The sequence below is a fragment of the Branchiostoma belcheri genome, unplaced genomic scaffold (assembly GCF_001625305.1).
Source record: "Branchiostoma belcheri isolate BF01 breed outbred unplaced genomic scaffold, Haploidv18h27 scaffold210, whole genome shotgun sequence".
Classification (NCBI taxonomy): domain Eukaryota; kingdom Metazoa; phylum Chordata; class Leptocardii; order Amphioxiformes; family Branchiostomatidae; genus Branchiostoma; species Branchiostoma belcheri.
The window spans coordinates 144,904-159,086 of NW_017803603.1; the positions used below are offsets into that span (position 1 = coordinate 144,904).

Consider the following 14,183-nt stretch of genomic DNA (forward strand, 5'->3'; position numbering starts at 1 on the left):
AGGTTTTGGCGTATCGTATTACCTGGATGTACCTTCATCGACGAATGAATGAATGAATGTAGAAGTAGATTTCATGGCATAATTATTACAGACTGAAAGTCTCATAAAAGAAAAACATTGTCAAATTCAAGTTTTTCCTGCCAGCCCTCTGCTTTCATTGATCTTTTGCCAAGTTTCATTTTCAACTGTGTGAGAAACAGTTTTCTTCCCAGCCATATTGTGTGTTTTTGTTGTTTACTCCTCATACACACCTGTGTATGCCTCAATGAACGCTTTTGTCCTTCTTTTATTTTCGATAAGTAAAGAACGCTACAATGTTGACAGTTCCATGTTTACAGTGTGTATACATGTTATTAGAAGCAATTGCTGATATCTGGTGGGTCATGCTAACATGCAGTGGTCGAAATACTTTTTTTCAGTGCTCTGCAATATTGCAGAAGAGTCAAAATTTTGTTCTGCAATTTGAAAATACTTTCTGCAAATACACAAGCCTCCATACTACAACCTTCTCAAACCATTAATGTCTTTTTTACATCATATATAGCTTTGTAAATCTGTAGCATTACTGGAATTCTTTTAAGTTTAATCTATCACTCTTTTTAATTTCAAACTTTATAGATCCTTCTCCACAGGAAATTTATCATTTACTGGTATCTTCACGGGTCTTTCACCGCTGTCTCCCACTACAAGCTACTACAACTAAAATCATACCTTAACTGTAAATGTACTAGTAATCACATCCACATATCATCCTTCCACACAACTAATAAAAGACAAAAAAAACAGTACTTGAGTCTTAAGTAACTCGACATGATTTTGGTGCTACCTGAAATGGTCAGACACCTACCTTTCGTCAGTGACACTAAGAGAATTGCAGGTTTATAAGCACAAACTATTGATTCATATGCAAATTAGTGAAGACAAATTTTTGGAAGTCCAAAGGGAAACAAAAGATAGACAAGTCAAGACAAGGATGATGTAAAAAAGTGAAGAAGCTCCTGCTGCTTCAAAACAGGAGCTTAAGTGTTGTCTCTCCTTGGGGTCAGAGAGTTCTAGTTTGCTAAATTGAAAACTATTGAATCTGGAGCCTATTTTTCCTTCTGCAAAATTGCAGATTGTATAAATTTTTCTTCTGCAATCTTGAAAAACTATCTGCAGATTGCAGACTGCAGACAGGTATTTCGAACACTGCATGGTTCAATGTTTACTTACCAAGAGAATCTTTCGTTTAGCTCAAGGTTAAGTTGAAAAACACCTTTGTTTAGTGTTCCTTATAGGAACACAATTAAAATTCCCCATGCGATTCCGCGCATTTTTGTTCAACACCGTTTCCTGATAGGGATCTATTCCACTACACCTGGAATACTTAGAATAACTTCCCACCACACCTTTTCTCTGAACTAGAGTTACGTTCACACACTATATGACTTCTTCTTGAAAACCTCTTTTTGATCTGTTTTGTGTACATGTCATGGTTTGGTACCTGCATAAGTTAAAGTTTAACAGGTGAATGGATAGGAGAGGAACAGTGTAATTGTTTAAAGTGACTGGCCCTCCGGCAAGTTCTGGTCTATAGAAGCTTGCTGTTGACACCCCCGAGTACACACACACACACACACACACACACACACACACACACATACAGTTTTTGGAAGCAGTGCTTTGCTATCCTTTCCTTGATGATACAATGATGAAATTTTAGAATACGTCAAGCACTAAGTCAGAATTATATTCAAAAGTCAAGTCACAGTACCTACAATAGACAGTCCCTATTTTCTTTTAAAAAGCAAGAAAAAGTTAAATTACCTTTCTTACATACATTGTACAATGTTTGTTTGTTTGTACATGATAACACAAATCGCATTGTCACCCTGAACTGTTTATTTACATGATTGTACTATTATACTATTTTAGATTATTATTTATTTTACAAATGTAAAAATGATAGCACAAATGCAGACCACATTATCACCCTGAAATATTTATTTATAATATTATGTTATGTTAAACATTTGCTTATTGTACAAATGTGAAAAGAAGAACAATGTTGTGGTTGACATAATGTTTCGCCGGATTGGGTGTATTTGTCCTGTGCAGGTTGCAGTAACTCAGATCCATTCAAAAATCAAATCACAGTACTTAAATGTACATGTATGACTGTGATCCCAATAAAAAAACAAGAAAAAATTTAATTACTTTCCTTATTTAATTATTAATTAATATTAATTACATATACATGTATCATACACATTAAATGCTTATCTATCTTATTTAATTATTAATTAATATTAATTACATATACATGTATCATACACATTAAATGCTTATCAAGTTATCACATTGTCATCCTGAAATAATTTTTACATGTTTAAACGTTAGCTTATTGTACAAAATGTAAGAATAAGAACATGGTTGACGTGATGTGTGTTTGTCCTATGCAGGTTGTGAAGACCATCGGTCTGCGAGAGATCTGGTTCTTTGGTCTGCAGTACGTGGACAGTAAGGGCTACAGCACCTGGCTCAAGCTCAACAAAAAGGTCAGACAATGTACACAAATTACAGGCTTGCACACAGTTACATTATATCCTGAAACACAAGTTACAGTCATGCACACAGCTACAGTATATCCTGTTATACACAAGTTACAGGCTTCTGTATCCTGTATAAGTATAGATGGTATAGATGGTAATACCGCCCTTTGGCGTAACACACCAGCTTCAACTACACACAACTTACACACAACTACAGTATATCCTGAAACAGAGTTACAGTCTTGCACAGAACTATTACTAATAGTATATACTGATATACAGGAAAACAGTTACTCAAGCAACTGGATAGAAAACTGTCAGACGTTTCAGTAGACGTTTTAGTGTAAAACAGCAGTTCTCTCACTCACTCACTCATTCATTCACTTTTATCTCTGACTTGTTTAACATCTAAAGGGGATTAGACATGCTTGCACATTGATGCTGAGGCTTGATGGCAGCCCAACATTTGCCTCTTTCCTGTGGGTTCACACTGTGTAAGTTGAGGACCTGGTGGGAAAAATCCTCATCTTTTCGATCCATCTCTTCCTTGGTCGACCTTGTGTGATGATCTCGGTCGCAAAATATTTCCTCAAATTAAAACACCCCTCAGCCACCCTCGTCAGCCAAGCTCATAGATCATGATCGTTGTTTAATCAAGCAGAGAGGTGCTCGTTATGGCAGGTGTCAAACAGGTGGGTGGAGGGGTAACGACCTGTGTACTGTCGTTAGACCTGGTTACCAGGTGGAGACGTGTGGATGATTGAGTTGCAGGGGTCTCCCCAGAAATTCTTAGGGGAGAGGTGCTCCCTAATCGGTTAATGAAAATACTAAGGAAAAAATCTTGAAATTTGGGAGAGGTGCTAGCTATAGGATTTTTGGGAGAGGGTAGCACCGTTGCTCAATTGCTTGGGGAGAGCCCTGGGTTTGGCACAGTTTCTTAGTCTATCTTCAAGGAGAAAATCATGAAGATACACTCTATTGAGTTATCCAGTCACACACTAACCAACCACAAGCTGTACATTTGTACTTTAAAAGGAATATGCTAAGGAACCAAGTAAAAAAACTAAAACACACACACATTGGCACAGTTTTACAACTAAGTCTCCACATGTAGCTGTTCTAGTGGTGGTACTCGTTAAAACCAGTCCTGGTTAATTGTATGTTTTTCATGAGAAAACACAAAATGTGATGAAGTTGTTTCATCTGAAGGGTTGTTAAAACCAGAAGCTGTGATATGGTGTTGGAGGTAATTTGTTCAGGAAGTATAAAACGTGAAATACGGCTATGAGGTATATGGTTGATCCTCAGGCCTCTCCGATCCTGGGCACTTGTAGCCTCTTTGAAATCTAGCCTCCATAGCAGGCTTATAGAACTGGGGGTTTGGAGGTCTTTTTTTGGCTGTTTTCTGATCAGCCCAGTAATTCAATAAGGCCGGCTATGTTGTCTATATGCAATCAGAAATGAGCACATAAAAGCTCCCAAAGACCCTGAAGACCCCCAAAACCCCCAGTTTTTGGTATTCTATGGAGGCTATTTGAAATCAGCCTTTTCAAATTTCTTGTAGAATCCTAGATGCAGTTATAATCTCTATTGTGTAGCAGATTCATTATCAGAGTTGCAATTAGCATTTACCACTCTAAAAAAAGCTAAATTTAATGTGAATGCTCCAGGATTAAGTTATTCAGAAGACAACTTTATGTACTATTAGCATGATATAAATTTAATAACATACTAGATGAATGATAGCATTCATTAGCAGTAAGGCTCCAGTTATTGAAAGCTATACTTCTTAATCATTAATGTTCTGTCTTGTAAGTTGTATCTTCTAAAGAAGAATTAGTGATATTTCGTAATACCATTAAATATGAACAGTAAATTCATAGTAGCAGACTTGTGAGATATATTCTGGCATTATTCAATCCTTCTTGTGATACTGTAAGAATATGTCACCATCAAAACCTTGTCAGGACAAGCTATACTAGGTTAGTTCTGACTAACCCTGGGATGTTCATGAACCTCGGTTTAACCCCCTTCATTAAGACTCATTTCCAATGATTTCAGAAACTTAAAGAAGAATGCTTGTGCTATTTTGTGATACCATAAAATATGAACAGTAAATTAGCAGACTTGTGAGATTTATGCTGTATAAATGTCACCATTAAAAACCTTGTCGGGACAAGTTACATGCATATGGGTAAGTTCTGTCTAGTCTAGGAGGTTCACAGGTTTCACCCCGTGATTAAGACTCATATCCAATGACGTCAGCAGTTTGCTGATGAAGACTGGGGTTCACCAAGTTCAGGAGCAGACAGGCAGAAAATTGCGTGGATGCGGTGATGGCTGGAACCATGTTAGAACTGCCGGTAATTATCTACTCTGTGGAGCAGAACTGCTAACGTCTGCTCTTCTCTCAGTTACAAACCGCAGGGCTCGAAATTAAGCTTTTCTGTGTACATACACTGGTGCGGGTAACTGTGGAAATCCACCTGCACCAGACAGTTTTACTTGATCGTTTTATACTAAAAGTGGATTGTAAGATTTTTAGAGTGTAGATAACCTAGAAAGTGTTAAGAAACAATCATAATTATTTGGCATTTTGTAGAAGTGAAAACAGCACAGAATACAAAAATCCACAGCTTACACTAGTCTTACACCTACCCAATACAGGAATGGTGCAGGTAAAAAAAAATTATAAGGTGCAGGTAGACATCAGAAATATCTGCACAGCTCCAGTTTTACCTGCAGTAAACTGGATAATATTATGCAGCTCAGGGGTATTTTGAGCCACGTACACACTCACACGTTTAGTGTCTGAACCTTTCCTCCTTATAATGTCTCCTGAGTACACAGGACGGTTAGATGCGCACTTTTAATCCAGATAGTCCCGATCATTATCTGTAAACGTTATGACTCTGTTTGCAAACATAAGTGACCTGTTCTCAGCAGCAGTTAAAGTTTGATGACGGCGCCGGGATTTTATTAAAAATTGATCCTGGTAATAAGGAACTGTTGCCAGCTGCTCACTGCAGTTCTTGGCAGTGAATCAAACATGGTAGATTAAAAATTGTTCCAGAAACTTCCATTTACTACGGTGTAAATGTTAATGAGTTAAATAAAGAACTATATAAAAAAAATTGCATCAAAAAGGATAATCTTATTCAATGGATATCGTTTCAGGCAATTGAATAATGAATTTTTGTTAGTACAGTTTTGAAGTCTTTCTAGATGCTCCCTTAAAGTATAATGTCAGTTTCTACATTGTCACAAATTTGGAAATCTTCTGTTAGTTGAGAATATCTAAACTAATTAGAATCATTACAGGTAAAGTTGTGTATTTAAAAACTTGGAAGTTGGAGGAAAACTTGCTCATTGATTTGACAATGTCATGTAGATAATATATCTATTCAGCAGTGATGGGATGCAAAATATGATCCTTTGAGTTTAGTAGATTTTCTAAATTCCCAGTATTTCTCCAGATGAAATTGACTCTGTAGGTAAGATTGTTGTAAAGTGTTCCTGTACATGTAGCTGTTTTCACCATGCTTGGGTTACAAATCCTTGAACTATGCAGCATATTCCACATTAAAACATGTTTGGTGTTTACGTTGGTTACATATCTGCTTTAATGTAAAACTAAAGCTTGTATCTAGAGTTACAAATCTGCTTGCCTGCAGTTACAAATCTGCGCTTGCCTGGCCATTCTGACGTTACAGGTTTTATAGAGGGCCATTAAAGGTCAGATCAAGTCATTGCTTGGTTGGTCGATATTTGACCGTGAAGAACACAATTTGCAAGAAGTCAAGATGAAAAAAGAAGAGGTGGGAAGAGAACTTGACGTTACAACTTATATGGAGACTTTATAGAGGGCCATTAACAGCTAGATCAAGGCATTCCTTGGGTGTTGGACATTTTAGGGGAAAAATTTTGCAAGAGGTAAAAAATGAAAATAGAGATAAGAAGAAAACTTAAGATTTGGACGAATTCTTTGTGGAACTCTGTGTATATAGCTGAAAGCATAGGTATTCCGTTGAAGTTTATCTTCCAGTTTAGTGTTATTATTTTAAAGATCGAGATTTTGAGCACACTATTCTTTCTGGAATTCACATAATAGTACATGTACATTCTAATAGTCAATACAATACAATCACTAGTCTTACATAATGCTAACAATGTCACACAACATAATCACAACACAACTAGAGGTCGGAGATCTCATGTCTTCGTCAGAGGTACATCGTTCTAGAGAAATTAACATGCGTATTCTTCACTCTTTTTAATAATCAATTTGGTCTAAAGAACAAAAGAATCTCTGTACTATTTTTATGGTACAGAACACCCTGAAACGGTTTGCCACAGATTATACAGATGCGTCGTCACCCGTGTTAGCCCCCCCCCTAACGTTATTTGAGTTTGGACTGTTACTGGAAAAAAAACGTTCAAGAAATTCTTACTGTGTTGAAAGTGTCACGACAGCGCCGCAAAATATAATAAGAGAAGATGTTATAAAGGAAAGAATCAGAACAGGGTGACTACTGCTGTTTTGTTAATTTGTCTTTATGACAAATAGAAGACTTGTTTCTTGTGTTCTTTGTGTCCTAACATTTGTACTTCTACAGTTAGTATATTCCAAATCTAGGCATCTCGTTTTTCGGCCATTCGTGTTTTTATTGCGCGCTTGCCTTAAATTTAAGGTAATTAGATTTAAGGTCTCCAGTGGACGTCATCCATAGCAATTACTTGGTGTGGCCGTAGAAAATAATCTGACATATGTCCAACCTATCCTCCCCCTGCTGAAGTTATAGTACAATCCCTCAATGTAACGTCATTTGATCCCATCCCATTATGGGGTTCCCCGGCGGTAACGGCTATATCCAGCTGTCGGCTGTCTCCAAGCAGATGTAGGTGGGGGATTTCTAAACACAAAAGGTCCTATTACGGGGACATAACGATCTCCACGACTCTCATCTTTGAACTCAATCTTGGAGATCACCACAGTAACATGCCTATCAAATTTCATTAACTTCCATCCACACATACAAAAGTTATATTGCTCACAAGAAAAATTAACAAAATGCCCCCTGTAGTCACAACGAAACCCCCCACGAAGCTTAGTAACGAACTTAACCTTGGTCCCGACAATAGTTAGCACCACACCAAGAATTATAATCAACATTTTACAAATACTTGAGTTATTTTGCTAACAAGCCACAAACACAAAAGGTGCACTAACGTGACGCACGGACCCCCCACGAAGCCGAAACTTGTACTTGAATTTGGCCTCAACAATGGTAATCTGCCTGCCAAAAATCATGGACGTCGAATCATGCCTTCCAGAGTTATATCGCAAAATCCGCAGTTCCCCACACTCCGGCGAGACAATTTCATAGTCCTTCTGACGAAGACAATTAATTTAAAAAAAGAATCTGATTTTACAAGTGTTACTGCTGGTATGCTCTTGAAGGACCTTGAAGACTGTACATGTGTGAACTGCAAGTGGTAGGACCTGGTCATTCCATACTTTCATAGTTCTGTACACTTTTACAAACCAGAAAGCTGAGTTGCTCCGGCCTAATGGCCTCCCTCTCAGCTGTGCAGGTGCCTCTTCAGACTGTGGATAGCCCCGCTTCAACCCTCAGGACTAGCTCCTTATATGGGCACGTTCTGTGGCCAGGTACTAGTAATGCAAGATGCCTGGAGTACACCTGAGTCCTTTAAGACAGGCTTTTGATCTGGGAAGACCCTGGCTGCTTCTTAAGGATGAAACAGGAGATTCTTGTCTTGAAGGAAGATTAGAAAGGAAACGGGATACCCAAAAAACAGTTACTCAAACAACTGGATATTATTTTGGAAACGGTCAGACGTTTCAGCTAGCATCCACTACCTTCCGTCAGTAACACTAAGAGACCAGAGGAGAAATGCAGGTTTATAAGCACGAACTATTGATTGATATGCAAATAAGTGAAGACAATTTTTGGAATTCCAAAAGGAAATGTAAAGGAAATGGAACACTGATATGATGCTATTGTGTCTTGTTTTCCAATAGATTGAAAGGGAATCATCTGATTCAGTACTGTCTGTTTGCAAAGTGGTGAATAATACTCTTAGTGGTGAATAATAACTCAAGTGGTCAATAATAACTCAGGTGGTCAATAATAACTCAAGTGGTGAATAATAACTCAAGTGGTCAATAATAACTCAAGTGGTCAATAATAACTCAAGTGGTGAATAATAACTCAAGTGGTCAATAATAACTCAGGTGGTCAATAATAACTCAAGTGGTGAATAATAACTCAAGTGGTGAATAATAACTCAAGTGGTGAATAATAACTCAAGTGGTGAATAATGCTCAAGTGGTGAATAACAGCTATTAAACATGTATCCTTCCAGGAGGGAATTAATTTGTACTGGGTCAAGTGTCCATTAAAGATGACCTGCCCACACATTCAGAATGTGCTTCAAACACATTGTAAAGGGACAGATAAAAGGCTCTTATTACAATAAAACAGTGATAGCACCTAAGGACCTTATGTAATGTACGGGACACGTAATTCAGCCTTGGAGCTGCGAAACGTTCTTTGAATAAAACCTATAAGTACTAAACCAGAGATAGCACCTTTTGTCACCCAACAGAGGTATTTTTATGGAAATGAAATGAATGAAATACCTTTATTGTATGCCACGACGGACTAGGTACAGGTTAAGACTTAACAGACACATAACAAACGCATGTAGAAAAGTGACAAAAGATACACTACTTGACTTAGACATACATTAAGGAACATACAAGGGTACTATACTATTACTAGGCTAATACAAAGTGTTCTAGTTACTGAGCTAATACAAAGTTTATTGAAGAAAAACACAGGCCAGTTGAAACATGGCTAAAGGCTTGAATTACTATGAAACTCAATGACATAGCACAGGTCCAGATCAAATGTATTTATAGAACCTTCCAGTCATTAATTTGAAACCTGAGAACTTCCTTCTAGCTTGTTCAATGGTTATGAAACATGATCCCCGTAAGGTTTGAGTTCACCTTGAAAGCCAATAGAAACAGTGAACTGGGATGGGTCTGTTTCATGTGGGCCATTTATGTGGGCCTGCATGCCCTTTTTTTGTAAGGAGTAATCAGGCCTTTTTAGTGTTCGTAATCCATAGACAGCCGCCCAAAAACATAATTCGTAATTAGTACATTATTAGCTGTAACATCTAACTGTTCATAGTCAGCTCTGAGAATTTAACGTAATCATAATACATTGTGTACAGTATTGTACACACTGTTACATTATCACAAGAGAAAAACGCTATCTAGAAAACCAGGCTAGAATCTTCACATTTTATAGCCTGAAAATATTGAGTTTACTCATATAAAATTATAAGGATTGAATTATATTGAAAATTTACATTATTTGGTACTAACAACAAAACGGCAGACTTCTAAGTCAAATTCTAATGTGTATATTTTTAGATTTAGACCACCTTTGCCAAAATGTAGATTCTGCTATGCACTGTTTTTATAATAGTATTAAATGAATGAATGAAGACCTTTATTGCACATTTCTGCCACACTTGGCTAAGTACAGGTCACAACAAAACAATAAGAATGAACACGGTTAACAAATACAAAATTAACTATCGTTATATAAATTCAACTTCTCCTCGCTTTTCTGTTATTGCAGCAATAAACGTACAGATCTGTTTTTCGATGGGTGGCTTGTCTAGTCGCATAAGGAATATGAATTTTTCTACACTACTTAAGTGCGTGAAATAGGGGAATAGGTGTTGTACAAACGTATACAGTTCATTTCTCTCTTTGCTATACAGTTAATATTAAAATGTAGTTGATACCAGTAATACCATCTGAAACAGTCTGTCTTAGCCATCTTAAGTCCCTGTTACCAAAAATATCGACCAAGTCGTGATGATGGTTTGGAGTTGAGCCGATTCTGGGATATTTTTGGTGAGCGGATTTGCTAATGGCGCGGGTAAGCCGTGATACAAATGTCAGTATAAAACCCTACGATTACTTAGAGCCAATGTAGCATACATCACTTATGTTTGAGGATTTCAGACAGGGAAGGAATAAATGCCACAAGGGGCTTCTGTAAAACACTCAAAGACATAAAGCCAGCTGGACATAGCATGGTGTTTAAAAAGGGAAATGTTCCATTTCAGGAAGATTTGTTTCTTACAACTGTTAACCCTCTAGGCCTGAAACTAAAAAAGGGTACATAAGCTTTAGTAGGAGGGTTAAAAGACACCGCTATCCAACAGTGCCACCTAGTTTGGATGTCAGTACTGCAGTTTGTCATTATGACCACATCCAAATACAAGAATGAAAATAATCATTAAAATTATAATACTTAAAATAGGGTAAAACAAAACTACAGAATTGTTTGAACCGCAAACTTAAAACACAGCAACAGTAAAGATCTCCTTTTCCCTTCTGACACTAAATCACATTTGATTCCCCATGCAAATAAGTAAATTCGCAGTAACTCCACAGCTGCCCCTTGTTGTTGCACTTGGATAACCCTGAAACCAGTTAGCACAGCTGCCTCACAGTTCTGCCAGCGAGAGTCTAAAATAGTCGCCTGTGTAACAACATAACAAGTCTGCCAGTGTTTGAGCATGGTTGTGCGGTTAGATATACCTCCAGGATACTCCCATATATGGGCTGATTATGTCTAGGGTATCAAGATCTTGTTTTGATAGATTGTACGCATTCTTTGGGGTTACTAAAGTAGCACTTAGAAAATTTGTGGTCTCTCAACAATTTTTCTCTTCTTAGCGTTAAAATCCTATTTCCAAGTGTAAAAGTCAGTTTAGGAAATGAAGTTTTTTTTTTAATGATAATTGTATATTATACGCTATGCTGCAGCTGTGTATATATAAGTTTAAAGAATGTACCACAATCATTATTGGGTAAGGCAGGGGCAGGGCTAGAAATAAAACACGCAGTAATAGTGACACTTGCAGCTTTACTAAAGAGTTTGAGATTTCAAAAAGATATTTAAAACAACTTTATAGCAATTTATCATGCTGAAAGTCTACACTGTACATGTAGTCTACACACTTGTGACTTGTAGCTTTAGAACAAACATTAAGATTTCAAAAAGATATTAAAAACAACTTTACAGCAATTTATCATGCTAAAAAGTCTGCACAGTCATATAAACCATAATATACTGCAAAAACCTGAGGAATTAAGTATTTCCAGCCCTGTAAGATACAGACATTAGATCAAGGTCAACATCAGATCCTCCCACACACAGTCGTGATTCAGACATGGCCATGGTGTATCCTGGATACCACAGTATATACACACACACTAGCTCCCAGCTAGAAAGGGTCCCAAATGCCCCTTTTCCTAAGGAATAATCATGCCTTTCAAGTCTTCGTAATTGGTAGACTGCCGCCCCAAATTAAATCAACGAAATTCAAGCCCCATAATTTAACATAATTGGTAATCAGCTCTGAGAATTTAACATAATTTGTAATTGGCAGTTAAAATATTGTGTTTTTCATTATTAACCCCCCCCCCCATGCAGGCCCTCCTAAAGTCATGATTAATAGAACCCTTCACCACCAACAGCTCAGGAGTAGATATGTCATTAAGGAAGGGCACGTCTTGGCTCTGTCTCAAGTCTCCAGCCAAGACAAGTCACGGTCTGTAAGGAAGTCCAAGGTCTTGGCTCACAAGAGACGTAATTAAGATGCAGCGGAAAGATGTTTTAAGTATCACGTAACATCCTGTTCAGAGCTGGTGTTTGCGATAACTTTTATCGTTTGTAGATTTAGATATCTATAATGTCTTAGGAGGACAAAACCCAGAATTTCAGGAGAAGATAACCATGGCTTGAACTTGTCACATGAGACGTGAAATCTCTTGCAATGTCTTGGCTGTGGGATAAGTTCTTGAGTAAAGGAGATCCAAGGTCTTGGTTCAACACAACACTGATAAAGATTTGGTAGAAGGATCATGATTAAAAGCCGGATATGGCAGGGCTATAAGCATTTGATTCAGAGTTTGAGGCACAGGAATGATATCTTGTGGTACAGTAGATTTATGTAAAGATCCACAGTCTTTAAGACGGGATGTTAATCTGTGGTCCACTGTTCATTGTGTTTGTCGAAAAGGGGTAGGGAAATTTCCCCAGTACAGTGAATGTATCTATCTTTCTTCTCTGTCACAACCACTGGAAGAGAGTAGCACTTCAGTGAGCTAAAACTGGATCAATATCACTCTCTCACTCTGTTGTAATACTTTAGCTTGTCTTCAGATCAAATCACAGAATTGAAGTAGCAAGTTCACGACTATAACATTAGGACTGGTTCTAAATCTAATACATAGCTACACCTTGTTAGTAGAGTGGGAGGGGGGGTTCATGGTTGCATCTAAAACTCAGCCATGACTCAACTGTACAGAAATGTAAACAGGATCTTGGTGGGTCTGTCTGGGGCAGAAGTGAGGACAGGACTGGTCTTTAGAAGAGAAGCCAGACCTTAGTCCTACATACATGTGTACCACTATTATACAAAGCTACTATTGTACACAGACTAGTATGCAGCATATTCTTGACATTCAGGTGTTAGGAAAATTATAAAACAGTTGTTGTATTGCTAAAGTCTTGTTCAGTTACAGTTACCAATAGAAAATCATCTTCAAGCTCTGAAGAGAGGTATTAGAGTTTGTAAGTAAGTTTTACTGACTAACGTTGTACGCTGTGCTTTTGTTATTATGCACAAGATTGAACTGTAATTGCCAACAAAAAAAATTGGACTCACCCAAATTTTCGACTGTACAACTCCAGTCATTGTCAAGTCTTTGTGTTTTTTATACTTATAGCCATAATTCCGGGCAGCATAAAGGGCAACAAATCTAGAAAAGTGACTAGTACATGTACTATACACATAAACATTAGACAAAGTCTACTATAAAGTTTTAGCTCTGAGAGCTGCCAACTGCCACTAGATGATTACGATGAATGTGCATCTTTGTAGAGTAATTAATAATTAGTGCCACAATCAGGCTTCAATAATTATGATTATGAAACAGGAACTCCAGTCGGTGACTCTGAAAACGTGCGCCAAGTTTCCCTACGATTGAAACCATCGAGGGAAATCAAGTTAATCCCGATAATGGCTACACTTATTTCTCTCAGACCCTCACAATTTCAGGCAGAATGAAACTTTAATGGTTTTAATGTCTCACCAGCAGTCTTACTATCCATCTTCATCTTAGACACCACAGCTCCTTTCACCTTACCCAAGGAGACTTGGAATTTGAGTAGAGACCAGATGGTACCCATTGTGAACAAGTGTAGAGCTTTAAATTACACAATAATGTAAAGGACAAGGAAAGGCTGGAAAATAACCTACAGTTACTTACTGTATGTCACTACTTTTAGTTGTGCCAAATGATTAACCAACATTAGGGTATACGTAGCGTAAGTCTCATTGCAGTTTTTAATGGCCATGAGGTTTGAAAATAGGAGTAATTATTCTTGGCAAGTTCAATATCATACGTTATTATTTTTATTACAGGTAAGGAACAAACTGATTAAAACTATTAATCAAGGAGCAGACTTCTATACTGGTATTTTCCCGAAGGACTAAAATGCATTACTGTATGGTACAGGCACTTAGAGT

The 14,183-nt window shown here is 37.5% G+C and overlaps 1 protein-coding gene across 5 annotated transcripts in view; it reads left to right on the forward strand.

Annotated features, from left to right (window-relative positions):
* The window catches only part of LOC109469904 (radixin-like), a 62,277-nt gene that overhangs the window by 25,059 nt on the left and 23,035 nt on the right, over positions 1 to 14,183 (forward strand). For all 5 annotated transcript variants that reach the window (XM_019768661.1, XM_019768663.1, XM_019768662.1 and 2 more), the window contains one exon: positions 2,442 to 2,537. In XM_019768661.1, the coding sequence (XP_019624220.1) occupies positions 2,442 to 2,537 (96 nt within the window). The remainder of the gene's footprint in view (positions 1 to 2,441; positions 2,538 to 14,183) is intronic.